This window comes from Nicotiana sylvestris, chromosome 12 (assembly GCF_000393655.2).
Source record: "Nicotiana sylvestris chromosome 12, ASM39365v2, whole genome shotgun sequence".
NCBI lineage: Eukaryota > Viridiplantae > Streptophyta > Magnoliopsida > Solanales > Solanaceae > Nicotiana > Nicotiana sylvestris.
Window position 1 is genome coordinate 16,989,148 of NC_091068.1, and position 16,413 is coordinate 17,005,560.

A 16,413-nucleotide genomic window follows, 5' to 3' on the forward strand; every position below is an offset into this window, starting at 1 on the left:
CAAAACCCATTAAAACCATAATAACTATGGTGTAACAGAAAACATAATAAAGAAATAGGGGAAAACAAACGCTCAACATTAATCTTTCTTTAATAGACATTGTAACCTTTAATAAGTTGGATTGAATGAAACTAATAAAAGAAAAGCAAAAGATTCAAAAAAAGGATAAAAAAGATAGGTGTGTTTCTTGGCTAAAGAGATATGCCACATCATCTTTTCTAATCCCTCTTTTATATATATATAGATAGATAGATGAATGAAATATTGTCCTCTTTATTTATTTATTTATTTATTTATAATCTATTGAAATAATATCAAAAGTTATTAAGTTTTACCAAAAATTTTCTGTCTAACAAAATATTTTTTCTTTCACTTTTAGATTAAAACTTAAATTAAAGAAAATAAAAAAAAAATGTCCTTAAAGAATTGTGGACCGGCCCGTGGCCCACATAGGACTGAGTTGAAATTTTAAGGCCCATAAAAATGATGGAACGACCCGGACCCAGCCCGTCAAATACCAAGGCCTGCATAGACTAACCCACATTGACTGGTTTGCCCATTACTAATGAAAAACCCGCCGGTTCCCAGTTCCCACGCCTGTAAATATATAGTAATATTTATGCTAATGTTGTATTGTTTTTCTTTCTCCCAATTTACACAGTCCCACAGTAAAAGCTGACATTCCTTTCAAGTTTCAGTTACCAAATAATTGCATCCTCTGAACTGAATTGAAGTATCAATCTTTCAATTCTATCAATTACAAAGTAGAAAAAGATAGTTAACTGCATTTTTTGACAGCTGGCTATGAAAGTCCGTCCAGCGAAGCCTCACTTTTTCAAGCCTATTCAACCAGGCTTCAAGCGCGCTCTGGTGAGTCAAAATTAACCGTGTTTTAGTAATTATTTCATCTTTGCTTCTATATTTATATACTATATGATATGGAGTTAACAATTCGTCCCAGAAAAGAAAAACACTAAAATTCAAAAACCATAGTCCATATGAACATGCAAAAAGGTTAAATTTGCTCTTGAACTATGCAAAAAGGTCGACATATACCCTACGTTGATAGTTGGGGTCAATCATGCCTTTACTGTTAGTTTGTTACAAAACTGGGCTATATTTAGCCTCAATGGCTAACAACAAACAACAACAACCACCTAAAATAATCCCACACGTGGAGTCTGGGGAGGGTAGTGTGTACGCAGACCTTACCCCTACCCTGGGGTAGAGTGACTGTTTTCGATAGACCCTCGGCATCCCTCCCTCCAAGAACTCCCCACCTTGCTCTTGGGGTGACTCGATGGCTAACTGAACTGATTAGTTTGCTGTCACGTGTCCAAATTTTAATAACAAGAAAAGGGTCAAATCTTGCCCGAGAAATGTGCAAAATGGCCTAGCTATGACATTCCTGGCTTAAAAATTAACTATTCCTTTTTATCCTCTGCGCCTTTAAACACTCCCACCTATTTTAATCTTCTTAACCGACGAACAACCACAAATTGGAGATATGGCAACAGTGAAACAATGTTCCACTGCAACAGATAATTAAACCATTCTCGGGCGAAGGGATAAGGAATCTTGGCAGTGGGCGAAAATGACCAAATAATTGGGGTTTGATAGCCGAGAGGGTTCTATCGGAGTAGCCAAGGGGAGAGGAGATGAGACGAGACGAGGGTCGTCATTGGAAATTCAGGCAACTGTAAAAGTTAATGGTAGCAGTGTTGTCAAAGGCGCACTTAAGCCTTGATGCGAGGTGCAAAACATGTTAAGTGCTTTGCCTCGCCTAGTGGGCACTTGTCGTCATCAAGGTGGAAAGAAGACATACTTTCTTTGCCAAATGAGCTTAATCCTGAGGAGGTGACATTAAACAATTGATATTTCACTGTATCGTTAATATTTTTCAGCTTCTTTGCGCCTATATTTGTTATTCGTACTGTAAACTTGTAATTATTTGTCTTGGACTACACATGCATATTTGTATTTTTTTCTCCATTTACACCTTTATTAATTAAAACCACGCTTTATTTGCGCTTTGTGCTTAAAGCCCCAACAAACCTTAGAGCTTGTTTGCACTAGTAGTGGTGGTTCTCAGCTGTAATGGATCTGAAAATTCACTGGGCTGGGTCTGCATATTTTCAATCGGAAAGATACTTGATACGAAAAGCAGCACATCCCAAGGTCCACCACATGGGTGGTGTCAGTGTCCACCACAAGGGTGGTGTCAGTGGACGATCTTTTTAGCAGACTAACCATATCATGCCATCAATCTATTACCATCTCATTCTCTTGTTCATCAATTTCGTGCGAAGGGTGTGGTGAAGAAGTCCTTATACCTTCCTCAATTCCATGAAAAGAGCAGCTCTCTTGCCACGGTTCCTTCGAGAATTCATATCTACCGGCATGATTGAACGAAACTATTAACGGAGGCAATAGCTAGACCATTTCGCTTAGTTCAGGGCAAGTTTGACCCGTCTCTCCTTATTAAGTTTTGGACACGTGGCACTAAACTGTGCTAATCAATTTCATTAGTCAATAAGGGCAAATATTACCCATTTTTGTTACGGCAAGGGCGTATGATTGACCCCGATTATTACCAAAGGCAGACATAGACTATTTCTCATAGTTCATGGGTAAATTTGACCCTTGCCCTTTTTAATTGTTTATCTGGGTAGAAAAATAGTACTGTTTCACATGCTAAACAAAACAGCTTGATGGTTCCTAACAAGACAACTCTAAGTTTATGTTGTACTGCAGAAAATTCCTAAAGGTTTTCTGAAGTATCTAAAGGGTCATGAGCATGAACATGCAGTACTGAAAAGGGGTAGTAAGAAGTGGCTGGTGAAGCTGAATGGCCAGCGACTGGAAGAGGGTTGGGAAAAGTTTGCAGAAGAGCATGATTTACGGTTAGGAGATTTATTGATTTTCAGACATGAAGGAGAGATGGAGTTTGAGGTTACCATCTTTGATTCAAGTCACTGTGACAGAGAGTATGCGGAGTATCTGCAAGACGAAGAAGAAGCACATATTGTTAAAGATCCTTCCAAGAAATTTGAAATCAAAGGTGATTTCTTTAGAACCCATTAGCTTAAACTTGATGAATTTGCAACTTAATTCCCTTAATCTTAACATAACATTCAATCTGTTTAGATTAAAAATTAGCTCAAAGATGGGGTGGATGTTTGTATCTTATTCATGTTCTGATCGTAATCATTTTGTCATATTTAATTTATTGATATGGGTTTATCTACAATTGACAATGCAAGACTTTTCCCCATGCAGAAGCTGCTCCTCAAAACCCTATTGGTCAATCTCATGTTGTATGCACAGTTAGATCCTATTGCTTTTCGAAAGGTTACTTTGTAAGTCTCAAAATTCATTTCACCCTAACCCTTCAAGAATCTTCGGGCTAAAGGAGACTTATGCACCATTTTATTTTTCTCCCCCTTGGTTTATTGGCATTATTTACTGCAAAAATATGAAGCATATGATATGTTTGATGAAATTTGCAAATTGTTATAAACTATTTCAGCGCCTTCCTGTAAAATTTACAAAGGCAAACGGCTTCAGAAACAAGAAATATGGTTTGATTATTAGAGATGAAAGACAAAGGTCATGGAATTTAAAGCTATATACCTCCTATTCTCAAGTCTATATTGGAGGTAAGTGGGGTGAATTCCGTGATGCAAATGACATAAAGGTTGGAGATCGTATAATGTTTAAGGTTGTTGCTAATGGAGAAAGACCAATATGGAAATTCCATAGTAAGTTTTCTCATTTAAGCTATCTCTTAATTTTCAACAATCTTTTTACTTTGTTATATATACCATAACACCGTATTACATCTTCAATCAAATTATTTAGCACCCGTTTGGCCATAAATTTTGGGTATATTTTTTCAATTTTTTTTTTTTTGAAAACATGATCAATTTTTGAAAATTTTTTTGAAATAGTTTCTCAAGTTAAACCAGTTTTTGGGTGAAATTTTTTCTTCCACTCACAAAACTTCATCTTTTTTTCAAATAAAATGCATGTCCAAACACAACTTCAACTTCCAAAAATTATTTTTCAGCACAACTTCAAAAACTTTTTTTTCAAGTTTCAACCAAATTTATGTCCAAACGCTATCTTAGTGTTTGATTGTCCAAACTCCAAACTGTAAAACATGATTCTCATATCAACTACACTTCTAAAAATTTACCCAACCAAACAGTTGGAAATTTGATTTCAAATGGTAAAGATCTTTAGAGTCACATTAGAGATGCAGTGTAGTCCTCAACCTTTCGGGAGACATATTGATGACATGAGTATATACTAAAGCAGTAGTTTATGATCTTCTAAAGGAAATTAGAATTTTAAACAGTAGCACTACACTGTAATTACTGAAACAAACATCAATAGCATCACAAAATTAATCAATTGATGCTTATTATAGTACAATCAGTTTATACTTGATGAATTTGCAAGTTATTTCTCTTAACCTTATAATAATAAGTTTCAACTTTTATTGGATAAACAATTAGCCAAAAGCTGAGGTGCATGTTTAGATGCTATTCATACTTTAACTGTAATCTTTTCAGTCATATTTAATTTCTAGTCATGTATTTGTGTATAATTAACTATTCATATGTTCTTTTATTCGTATATTGGAAGTATCCGTTCCACAAAATATTTCTATTTCTTACATGGCTTTATGTGTAATTAGCAAATGTAATAGAAAAACCAAAGTCCAACCTCATGTCATCACACAAGGCTTTCCTCAACGTAGAAGCTGCTAAGAACATGCCTCTCTCTCACCCTCATTTCATTTGTACCATGAAACCATATTACCATACTACCTCATTTCATTTGAGATAGTCGCCAGTGGAGAAAAGCCTATATTGAAGTTTCATGACAACATTTTCGTCTAAGCCCTTCTCTTAAATTTCATCCAGTTTTCATTTTTTATCTATATCTTACTTTTTTTTGAGATGGGAATTTTTATCTATATCTTACTTTAGATCATAAATACAATTAAAGCTCCCGTTGTTACTGTTCTTATCTTCATATGTAGCTTCTATGGTTTGAATTTTAAAATACGGGATACAAATTTTGTTGGTGAACAGTAGTGTCCTGGTGAAATAGACCACACCATATCTGTTCATTTTTTAGTAATATATCTTTAATGTTTTCTCAAATATATCTTAAATGTAGTATTTTACTAAGGTATCTGCCAAAGATTTTCCACTTTCTTGAGAGCAACAGTTACTGAGAAATGTTTTTGAGTTTCGTAGAAGGCCTTTTGACCTATTTACAGCGGCTCTTCAAAAAGTTCTTTCTCAAGTTTTATGTTTGGCTTATTCAAGCACTTCATTCAGTAGCGCATACTATGAGATAGGATTTCCTAACAAAAAAGCTATATGTTTCTGAGAGTCGAATTAGCCCTTCTAAAATAACTTTCATCTCTCCTTTTCCCCTCAATTTATTTTCTTTCTTTATTGTGACTAAAGAAATTCTTTTCTGCTTGGTTTCAGATTCATATTCTGTTGCAATTCTAACATTGTTGATTGTTTGTGTCGATTTAAAAACTAGATCTGAGAAAAAATGCATCACTTCAGCCCGAGGGAAAGAATAATTCGGATATTGAAAGAGTTTCCACTCCAGGTCTGGATTTCACGAGCAAATCCTTCTTGTTGTATCTAATACGTTTTTTGCATTTCATTTCTAATACCCAGGCTAATAGTAATGGTAACTAGAGTCAACTCCTACCAGATGTGTGATAGTAGAACATAGCTAGTAAGGTCTTGTTTGAGCTTTCCCATAGATCTGATACACTACAGGTATTACATGATGAAAAATGTTGTGCTAAGATATGATTCACAATAACTAATTGAGAATTTGAGATAACTTACATGATTTTTTTTTCTTTTCAGGAAGGATGCATTACACAATGAATGCTTTATATAGTTAATTAACCGAATTGAGAAAATATTAGATTTTTTCACAAATAATAAGTATTTGAATATGAATAAAACCATGATCAGATAGTGCAAGATGGAATATGGGAAAAGTAGATTCATTGTCTTCATAGCTGAAAAGTAGTTTTACTATGCAAGAAATCTGCATACAGTAGGATAGATCTATAGCCTCCAAGACCGGTTCTATCATGTTGAGCTATTGATATGTTCTTCTGTTTGTATATCGTAAGTATTCTTTCCATATATATTTCTTACATGACTTTTTGTGTAATTAACAAATGTAACAGAAAAACCAAAGTCCAACATCATATCATCATGCAAGGCTGTTCCCAATGTAGAAGCTGCTAAGGACTTGCATCTTGGTCATCCTCATTTCATTTGTACCATGAAACCCTATAACCTTTCAAAGTGCTTTCTGGTAAGAACTCATCTCGTTATGAGAAAATTCAGAAAAAAACATAAGAACTGCTTATGTAAAACTGGTTATAAACTGTTCCAGCGTGTTCCTAGCCCATTCGCACGACAACATGGTCTCAGAGACAGGAAATGTACGATAATGATAAGAGATGAGCAAAGGTCATGGACATTTACGCTATATTCATGTGGCAAAGTCACCTACATTGGAGGTGGATGGCATGACTTCTGCATTGCAAATTGCTTAAAGGAAGGAGATCGAGTAATGTTTGGGATAGTTGCCAATGGAGAGAAGCCTATATTGAAGTTTCACGGTTAATAAGCCCTTCTCTTAAATTTAATCCAGTTCTCCAATTTTTTCTCTAGTTCGTTTTTTTTTGGGGGGGGGGGGGAGATGAAGTAAGATAATCTCATTAAATGGCATCATCTTTATGCGTAGCAAAAATAGACAAAAGAGTGACTGCTCACATACAAAAACTTACTGAATAACTAAGGAGCAAACACAATGTTCAATGCTAGTTACAGGAACTTGGTTGAACCAACTAAATAAATTGTTTAGACAAATTGCTTTAACAGAGTGATTAGGAGTTGAAATTCCATCTGTGATTCCTCTCATTCCAGATGCACGAAAAATAGTAGCTACCATTTGCCAAGTTTGTTTTGATGTTAGTAGTATATCTTTTATGTTTTCTCAAGTTATTATGAAGTCTTTCAAATGACCAATTCCATCAACTGATAATAAAATACAAATTCATCATTGATGTTTTTATTTATTAAAGAGTTTTAAATGTAGTAATTTTATTAAAGTATATTTAGAAGTATCTATGAAAGATTTTCCCCTTTCTTGAGAGTAACAGTTACTGAGAAATGTTTTTGAGTTTCGTAGCACGCCTTTTGAACTATTTACAGCAGTTTTCCAAAAAGTTCTTTCTCAAGTTTTATGTTAGGATTATTCAAGTACTTCACTGAGTAGCGCATACCATGAGATAAGATTTCCTAACAAAAAGGTTATATTTTTCTGAGGGTCGAATTAGCCCTTCTAAAATAACTTTCATCGCTCCTTTTCCCCTGAATTTATTTTCTTTATTTATTGTGTCTAAAGCAATTCTTTTCTACTTGGTTTAGATTCATATTCTGTTGCAATTCTAAAATTGTTGATTGTTTATGTCGATTTAAAAATAGATCTGAGAGAAAATGCATCATTCCAGCCCGAAGGAAAGAAGACTAATTCGGATACTGAAAGAGTTTCCACTCAAGGTCTGGATTTCACGAGCAAATCCTTGTTATATCTAACACGTTTTTTTCGTTTCATTTATAATACATAGGCTAATTGTAATGGTAACTAGAGTTAACTTCTAACAGATATGTGATAGTAGAACAGAGCTAGTAAGGTCTTGTTTGAGCTTTCCCATAGATCTATACACTACAGGTTAAAAACTTACATGGCTTTTTTCTTTTCAGGAAGGATGTATTACACTACGAATGCTGTATATAGTTGATTTACCAAATTGAGAAAATATTAGACTTTTTCACAAATAATTAACATTTGAATTTGAATAAAACCATGATCACGTAGTGCAAGAGAGAATATGGGGAAAGTAGATTCATCGTTTTCATAGCTGGAAAATTAGTTTTACTATGCAAGATATCTGCATACAGTAGGAAAAATCTATAGCCTCCAAGACAGATTCTATTATGTTGACCTATTGGTATGTTCTTTTGTTCGTATATCGTAAGTATTATTTCCATATATATTTCTTACATGATTTGTGCATTAATTAACAAATGTAACAGAAAAACCAAAGTCCAACATCATATCATCACGCAAGGCTGTTCCCAATGTAGAAGCTGCTAAGGATGTGCATCTTAGTCAACCTCATTTCATTAGTACCATGAAACCCTATTACCTTTCAAAGCGTTTTCTGGTAAGAACTCATCTGGTTATGAGAAAATTCAGAAAAAACATATGAACTGCTTATGTGATACTGGTTATACACTGTTCCAGCATGTTCCTAGCCCATTCGCGCGACAACATGGTCTTGGAGATGGGAGATGTACGATAATGATAAGCGACGAGCAAAGGTCATGGACATTTAATCTATATTCATGTGGCAGATTCACCTACATTGGAGGTGGATGGCGTGAGTTCTGCGTTGCTAATTATTTAAAAGAAGGAGATCGAGTAATGTTTGAGATAGTAGCCAATGGAGAGAAGCCTATATTGAAGTTTCACGGTTAATCTCTCATCTATGTCCTTCTCTTAAATTTAATCCAGTTCTCCAATTTTTTGTGTAGTTCTTTTTTTTTTTGATGAAGTAAGATAATTTCATTAAATGGCATCAAGAAGATGCATAGCAAAAATATATGGGCACATGTACCTCCACTTGATTGTAGTTGGTATTGGAGGAAATTGAATTCCCTAAAAGTTGAAATGATGGAGTGGTACCATAATGGGAAATATGTGTTAACTGCTTCAGGGAAGTATTCAATAAATGGTAGCTACATCGCTCTACAGGGGGATTTGACCAGACTACCCGTGGCAGAGCTAATATGGACATCTATTATGCAGCCGAAACACAGGATGATTCTTTGGTTAGCTGCTCATGGTCGATTGCTTACGAAAGATAGACTTTTGAAACTACATGTGCCAATACAAGACATTGAATGCTGCTTATGTAATGATATGGTTGCTGAAACCCAAGACCACATGTTTCAGGATTGTCGATGGACAACAGAATTGAGGGCTGCGATACAGAACTGCACAAATATGATAATACCACAAGGGACTGTAATGCAGGTGTTGGAAAAGATTAAAAGGAAGCACTGGAAGTTCTTCAAAAAGGAAATAGCTGCAGCAATTTGGGGGGCCCTGATCTATCACACCTGGAAAGCCAGGAATGAAAAAGTGTTTAAAGGACTCAATGTAAATACTAGCTTTGTGATGACACAGATACAAAAGGAATTTAGATATACACAGAAACTCTAGGAAAGCCAGAAGATGTGATTATTTGCTGCAGAAACTTTGTAATTAGTGAATAACTAAAGGCCTATGAGTACATTGCACCCTTCCTAGAAGGTGGTAGTGTGTCTAGGTGCTCTTTAGGATGTATTAATTTGGTTGTTAAATGGTAATATTTCACAGTTATTACCAAAAAAAAAAATACAATAGTGACTGCTCACATACAAAAACTTGCTGAATAACTAAGGAGCAGACACAATCCAAAGAAGTTCTGTTGAGTGCCAAAGTCCCACATCGGTGAAGGAGCATATTTGGTTGGGAATTTTTCCTTATAAAAGGAAGACCTAATGTTTAGGATTTATACACACCTATAAAAAGGATAGATCTTGCCATTGAAGAAAAGAAACCAGATGTTATTGGTGAAGAAGATTGGAAAATTATCAACCGTGTTGCTTGCGGTACCATTCGATCCTACCTTGCTAGAGAGCAGAAATATCCATACACAAAGGAAACTTCTGCAAGTAAATTATGGAAAGCACTGGAGGATAAATTTTTGAAGAAAAACAGTCAAAATAAATTGTACATGAAGAAGAGACTGTTTCGCTTCACCTATGTTCCTGGTACCACAATGAATGAACATATCACCAGTTTCAATAAGTTGGTCACAAATTTGCAAAATATGGATGCAACTTTTAATGATGGTGACTTGGCCTTGATGTTGTTGGGGTCACTTCCTAATGAGTACGAACACTTTGAAATTACTCTACTCCATGGAAATGACGAAGTTTCTCTCAGAGAAGTTTGTTCGGAGTTGTACAACTATGAACAAAGAAAGGGAGAAAAACAAAAGGGCAGAGAAGGAGAAGCACTGGTTGTGAGGGGTCATCCTCAAAATCAAACGAGTACAAAGAAGGGAAGATCCAAGTCAAGATCTAGACCCAGCAAAGATGAATGTGCCTTTTGTCGAGAAAAGGGGCACTGGAAGAAAGACTGTCCGAAGTTGAAGAATAAGACCAAACATAATAATGGAAAGGCCATTATGGATTCAAATGTTGCTGATTGTGATGATTCAGACTTCTCATTAGTTACAACAGAGTCATCAACATCATCAGACATATGGTTGATGGACTCGGCTTGTAGCTATCATATGTGTCCCAACATGGGCTGGTTCGTACATTTTCAAGAAGGGGAATATGGAGTCATCCACACAACAGATAACAGCCCTCTAACCTCATATGGCATTGGTTCAATACGATTAAGGAACCATGATGGAATGATAAGAACATTAACAGATGTTCGATATGTACCGGGTTTGAAGAAGAATCTCATCTCTGTGGGAGCCCTAGAATCAAAAGGGTTCAAAATCATTGCAGAAAATGGAGTGATGAGAATATGCTCCGGTGCACTAGTGGTAATGAAGGTTAATCGGAAGAACAATAACATCTACCGCTATCGTGGTAGTACAGTTATTGGGACATCGACAGTGACATCCAGTGACGACAAAGAGGCAGAAGCAACCAGGCTATGACACATGCTGGAGGAAAATCCTTGAAAACTCTATCAGATCAAGGATTGTTAAAAGGGGTAAAGACTTGCAACTTGGAGTTTTGCAAGCATTGTGTCAAAGGAAAACAGACAAGAGTTAAATTTGGTACAGCGATCCCTAATACTAAAGGCATTTTGGATTATGTACACTCTGATGTTTGGGGTCCTTCCAAAACTCCTTCATTGGGTGGGAAACACTATTTTATAACCTTTGTTGATGATTTTTCCCGAAGAGTGCGAGTGTATACAATGAAGAGGAAAGCTGAAGTGTTGGAAATTTTTCTCAAATGGAAGACGATGGTGGAGAATCAAACAGGCAGGAGGATCAAGTGTATTCGCACAGACAATGGAGGTGAATACAAAAAATGGCATTTCAATAAGGTCTGTGAAAATGATGACATCGTCCGACACTTCACTGTTAGACATATACCACAACAGAATGGAGTGGCAGAACGTATGAACCGGACCTTGCTGGAGAAGGTACGGTGTATGTTGTCCAATGCTGGCTTGGGCAAAGAATTTTGGGCCGAGGCAATTACATATGCATGCCACCTCATTAATCGTCTACCATCTGCTGCTATTGATGGCAAGACACCATTTGAAAAATGGTATGGAAAGCCTGCTGTAGATTATGACTCTTTGCACGTGTTTGGCTCAACTGCATATTATCATGTGACAGAGTCAAAATTGGATCCAAGGGCAAAGAAGGCTATTTTTATGGGAATTACTTCTGGAGTCAAAGGATATCGCTTATGGTGTCCTATGACAAAGAAAGTAATATTCAGCAGGGATGTTACCTTTGATGAATCTGCTATGGTAAATAAGGTAACAGAAGATACCAAACAAAATGAGGGTGCTTCTAAGCAGGTGGAGTTTGAGGGAAAATTTATTTTTCCTACACAAGAAGCAGAGGAGGAAACAAATGAAGATTATCCTCTGGAAGAAGAGCCAGTAGAGAGGGAGGTTCCAACTCAAGAACCTCAACAACTTGAGTCAATTGCAACAAGTAAACCTAAAAGGACAATAAAGAAACCTGTTCGTCTCATATAGACGGTGGCTTGTGCAGCCTCAATTGTAGCTGATGGTGTTCCTACAACTTATAAAGACGCAGTCCAAAGTTCAGAAGAAGATAAGTGGAGGATTGCCATGAATGATGAAATGCAGTCCCTTTATCAGAATCATACATGGAAATTGGCCAATCTCCCAAAGGGCAAGAAAGCAAATGGGTTTACGCAAAGAAGGAAGGATTTCCTAACTAAGTAGATGTTCGCTACAAAGCAAGATTGGTGGCCAAAAGATATGCTTAAAAGGAGGGAATTGATTACAATAAAGTATTTTCTCCGGTTGTAAAACATTCTTCCATTAGAATTATGCTGGCTTTGGTAGCATAGTTGGATTTGGAACTTGTTCAGATGGATGTAAAAATTGCGTTTTTACATGGAAACTTGTAGGAGGAAATCCATATGACTCAGCCAGAAGGATTCAAAGTTGCTGGAAAAGAAAATATGGTATGCAAAATTGAAAAATCGTTGTACGGATTGAAACAATTTTTTAGACAATGGTACAAGCGATTTGACAAGTTTATGTTGCGGCAATGGTACAAGAAAAACAAATACGATCATTGTGTGTATTTGCGCAAGCTTAAAGATGGTTCCTTTTACTTCTAAAAAAAAAGATGGTTCCTTTGTATATCTTCTCATATATGTTGATGATATGTTGATAGCTTCCAAGAATTCAGAAGAAATTGACAAGTTGAAGATTCAACTAAAGAAGGAGTTCGAGATGAAGGATCTGGGTGAGACAAAGAAAATTCTTGGCATGGAGATAATAAGAGATAAACGTTCAAAGAAACTCTGTTTATTTTAGAAAGAATATTTGAAGAGCGTACTACAACGTTTTGGCATAAGATGAGAAGACTAAGCCAGTTAGTACTCCACTTGCTCCCCATTTTAAGCTAAGTACTACTATGTCGCCAAAAGATTAAGCTGAACGGGAGAATATGTCAAGGGTACCATTCGCAAATGCTGTCGGTAGCTTGATGTATGCAATGGTCTGTACGAGACCTGACATTTCACTAGCTGTTGGAGTTATTAGCATATATATGCATAATCCAGGAAAGGAGCATTGACAAACTGTGAAATGGATTCTACGGTATATTCATAATATTGTAGATGTTAGGTTAGTTTTTGAGTAGGAAGGCAATCCGTCTGTAGTTGGATATTGTGACTCAGATTTTGCGGGTGATCTGGACAATCGAAGATCAACTACTGGTTATGTGTTTACTTTTGCGAAGGCACCAGTTAGTTGGAAGTTTACTTTGCAGTCAACAGTTGCTTTGTCTACAACAGAGGCAGAGTACATGACTATTACAGAGGCTGTGAAGGAGGCAATTTGGCTTCAGGAGTTGCTAAAAGAGCTTGGTATTGGACAAAAAAGTATCACAATTTTTTGTGATAGTCAAAGTGCTATTCAATTAGCGAAGAACCAAGTTTATCATGCAAGGACGAAGCACATTGATGTTCAGTATCATTTCGTACGAGAAATTATAGAAGAAGGTGGAGTCACAGTGAAGAAAATTCATACTACAGGGAATCCGGCTGATATGCTAACAAAAGTGGCGATTGCGGTCAAGTTTCAACATTGTTTGGATTTGATCAACATTGTTGAACACTGAAGATTGAAGATGAAGACAACCAAAATTTGTTATTGAGAGAAAATTGAAGATGTGGAATTTTGCCAAGGTGGAGATTTGTTGAGTGCCAAAGTCCCACATTGGTGAAGGAGCATATTGGTTGGGAATTTTTCTCTATAAAAGGAGGCCTAATGTTTAGGATTTATACACACCTCTCATTTGCTTTCATATTTTCTTAAGGCATTTGTATCTTCTCTCTTTAGTATTATTTCACTTGTAATTTTGGAGTGGAATAAAATATTGGTTGTGTCCGAGGAAGTAGGCAAAATTAGCCGAACCTCGTAAATTCTGGTGTTCCTTTTATTGTTGTCTTATTGTCTTATTTATTATTTAGTGGCTGCCATAATTTTTGGTATAGTAGTTGTGACTCATTCACACTATATACATTTGGCTTCCGCAACAAGTTCAAAAGGCACCAGCTCTCATAAGCATCCTTGATACCGTAAGGCATGACTAACGCACGTCCAGAAATTGGTAAAAACATATTCCAAATGTCAGCTGCTAGTGTACGTCTATTTCTTTCTTTAAATCATAAATACAATGACATAATTATTAACTTATAAGGTCCTTCTCTAGTTATTAAAGCTTATCTTTGCAACTGTTTTTATCTTCATCTGTAGTTTCTATGGACTGAATTCTAAAACACTAGACACAATTTTTTAGTAAAAGAGAGGACGGCATTTTCGCTCAATTATTGGTAGCATATCTTTTATGTTTTCTCAAGTTTTATGAGTTCTTAAAAAATTCCATCAACTGAGAATGAAATCTGGAGCTACTTATGGTCAAGTTAGGCATTGGCTACAGTTGACCTTTTTCAGGTCCTTGAAAGAAGCCCTATAATTCTGGGAGTTGAATAAGCCCTTCCTAATTTCTTTTCATCTCTTCTTTTCTGCTAAAAAATTATTTTCAATCTTTAATGTGATAAAAACATTTCTTTCCAAATTCTTTTTTTGTTTTAGTTTTGTTTCTTATATTGTTGTGTCTTTCAAAACTAGATCTGAGAGGAAATGCATCACTTCAGCCCGAAGGAAAGAAGATCAATTTGGATGCTAAAAATGTTTCCACTCAAGGTCTGGATTTCAAGAGCAAACCCTTGTTGCTGTATTCATACATTTTTTCCTTTCATTTCTCTGATTCTGTCTTTCTTTCATGTACTTTTAAAAGGAATAACAGACCTTACGATTCAGACCTCAAATGTGACTGCTCGAAAAGCACAAGTACCTGCTTCAACATCTGTTGACAATGCTAATACTAAAACGACATTGGTCTATACAATGTGATAAACTTGAGCTGTATCTTCCATTGGCTTTTGTAAAATCAAATGGCTTGATGAATAGATGTTGTGAGATGATTCTCAAAGTTCAACTAGGGCGAATGGCAGATCACGTTGGGGTTAACAGGGGATGGCAACAGTTCAGAGAAGCAATTGATGTCCAAGTAGGAGATACTTATAAGTTTGAACTCATCAACAAAGAAAGAGTACCCGTAGCGTATTTCCATTGTGAGTATTCCTTTGCTTCCCTATATTTTCATGATAAAAACTTATTTGCACAAAGTGTTTCACCAAACCAAAAAATGCATGACAAGTCCCTTTCATACATGCAATTATCATTTAATCATGGTTAAGTGATATGTATTCTCACTTTATTTTTCAATTGCTTAGGTAAAATATCTTGATTTGTTTAAAAACTGGATGCAGGTAAGTATTACTTATTTTCATGATCTTCCATACATGCTTTTGTTTTTCTTCTTTCCCGTCAGGCTATTACAATGGAGAGAACGGAATCATGAACAAGTTTTCTATGTTAGTGATTTGAAAATATTATGCCACGCTTTGAAAGAATTAATCCCCGTAAATTGTATTTTCTGTTGAAATAGTATTTTGGCTTATTTCAATGATCCTCGCTACAGAAGATTATTTTTTGTGTTAAAAGGATCTCGAAAGGTTTTAAATAATATGGATGTAGGTTTTTTAGCTTTTAGCCAAGGGTGTAACGGAAACAACCTCTCTACCTGCACAAGGCTAGGGGTAAGTTTGCATACTCACTACCTCCCCGATTCCACTTGTGGGATTACATTGGGTACGTTGTTGTTGTTGGATATATTGCTTTAAAAATCAAATTATTTGCACTATATGGCCTTTTTTGAGGCCACTCTTTAAATACTACCCGTTAGTCTAGTGGCGTCAAAAAGGCAATTTGTGCAGATGCCGACTAAATCCACCCTCACCCCGCCCCCAAAGAAAATCTAGCTTAGGGTATTAGACTTTTATTATTATTTTGTGGTGTCTACAAAATTTTGTTTCATTGCGAAGAGAGTATGTTATGTTTAAAGAGAATTTTCAGGTAAATATTCTGGGAAGGATGCCAAGCAAAGCCCTTGACAAGTTAGTGAAGCAGTTGGTGATGGGCAAGGAAAGGAAAACTGAAGAATATGATGTTCTTGGATTTACTACATGTTGCCTAATTTCAACAGAAGATATACCTTTGGTTTTTTTGTTCTTCAAAAGCCAAACCTTTTTTTTATATGCTGTATTATATTTGCTTCAGTTGCCTCATTTGATTTGACATGTACATGTTTCTTCAAAATTGTAGTTGTATTCAATGATCGTGTAGTTGTCTTGTAATTTAACCGATTTTAATATGTTACTTGCATACTTTTTTGGGGTATAATCACTTTTGGCCCGTGCCAGAAACTATTTACATTTGGTAGTTGAAAAAGTGTATAAAATTTGTATAATTTTTTTATGTAACATACAAAATGTGTTTATATACAAAAAATATACAAATTTTATATATTTTTCAGCTACTACAGTGTCATTTTCCTTACTTTTTTTTTTTTGAGATATC

The 16,413-nt window shown here is 35.7% G+C and overlaps 1 protein-coding gene across 8 annotated transcripts; it reads left to right on the plus strand.

Moving 5' to 3' along the window:
* The first annotated feature begins 635 nt into the window (after positions 1–635).
* Positions 636–16,168, plus strand: LOC104230406 (B3 domain-containing protein REM14-like). Of its 8 annotated transcripts, none has more exons than XR_011404412.1 (14): positions 638–870; positions 2,755–3,061; positions 3,280–3,359; positions 3,530–3,761; positions 5,569–5,640; positions 6,242–6,372; positions 6,454–6,682; positions 7,551–7,625; positions 8,163–8,293; positions 8,374–8,602; positions 14,560–14,634; positions 14,729–15,065; positions 15,228–15,645; positions 15,910–16,133. XR_011404412.1 is itself a non-coding variant. In XM_070165312.1 (12 exons), exons 1-12 carry the CDS (start codon positions 805–807, stop codon positions 14,842–14,844), a joined length of 1,743 nt encoding a protein of 580 aa, XP_070021413.1. In that variant the 5' UTR covers positions 638–804; the 3' UTR covers positions 14,845–15,067. The 8 variants fall into 8 exon arrangements, 1 of the variants encoding a protein (XP_070021413.1); XR_011404413.1 differs by having other exon boundaries at positions 15,228–15,593; XR_011404414.1 differs by having other exon boundaries at positions 15,228–15,263.
* Positions 16,169–16,413: the final 245 nt, after the last annotated feature.

Bases quoted from the DNA above. Each gene is read 5' to 3' on its own strand.
- LOC104230406 (XM_070165312.1), top strand. From the start codon at position 805: ATGAAAGTCCGTCCAGCGAAGCCTCACTTTTTCAAGCCTATTCAACCA. The intron at 3,062-3,279 runs GTGATTTCTTTA...TTCCCCATGCAG, and splicing joins CAAGAAATTTGAAATCAAAG to AAGCTGCTCCTCAAAACCCT. The intron at 14,635-14,728 runs GTCTGGATTTCA...TACTTTTAAAAG, and splicing joins TAAAAATGTTTCCACTCAAG to GAATAACAGACCTTACGATT.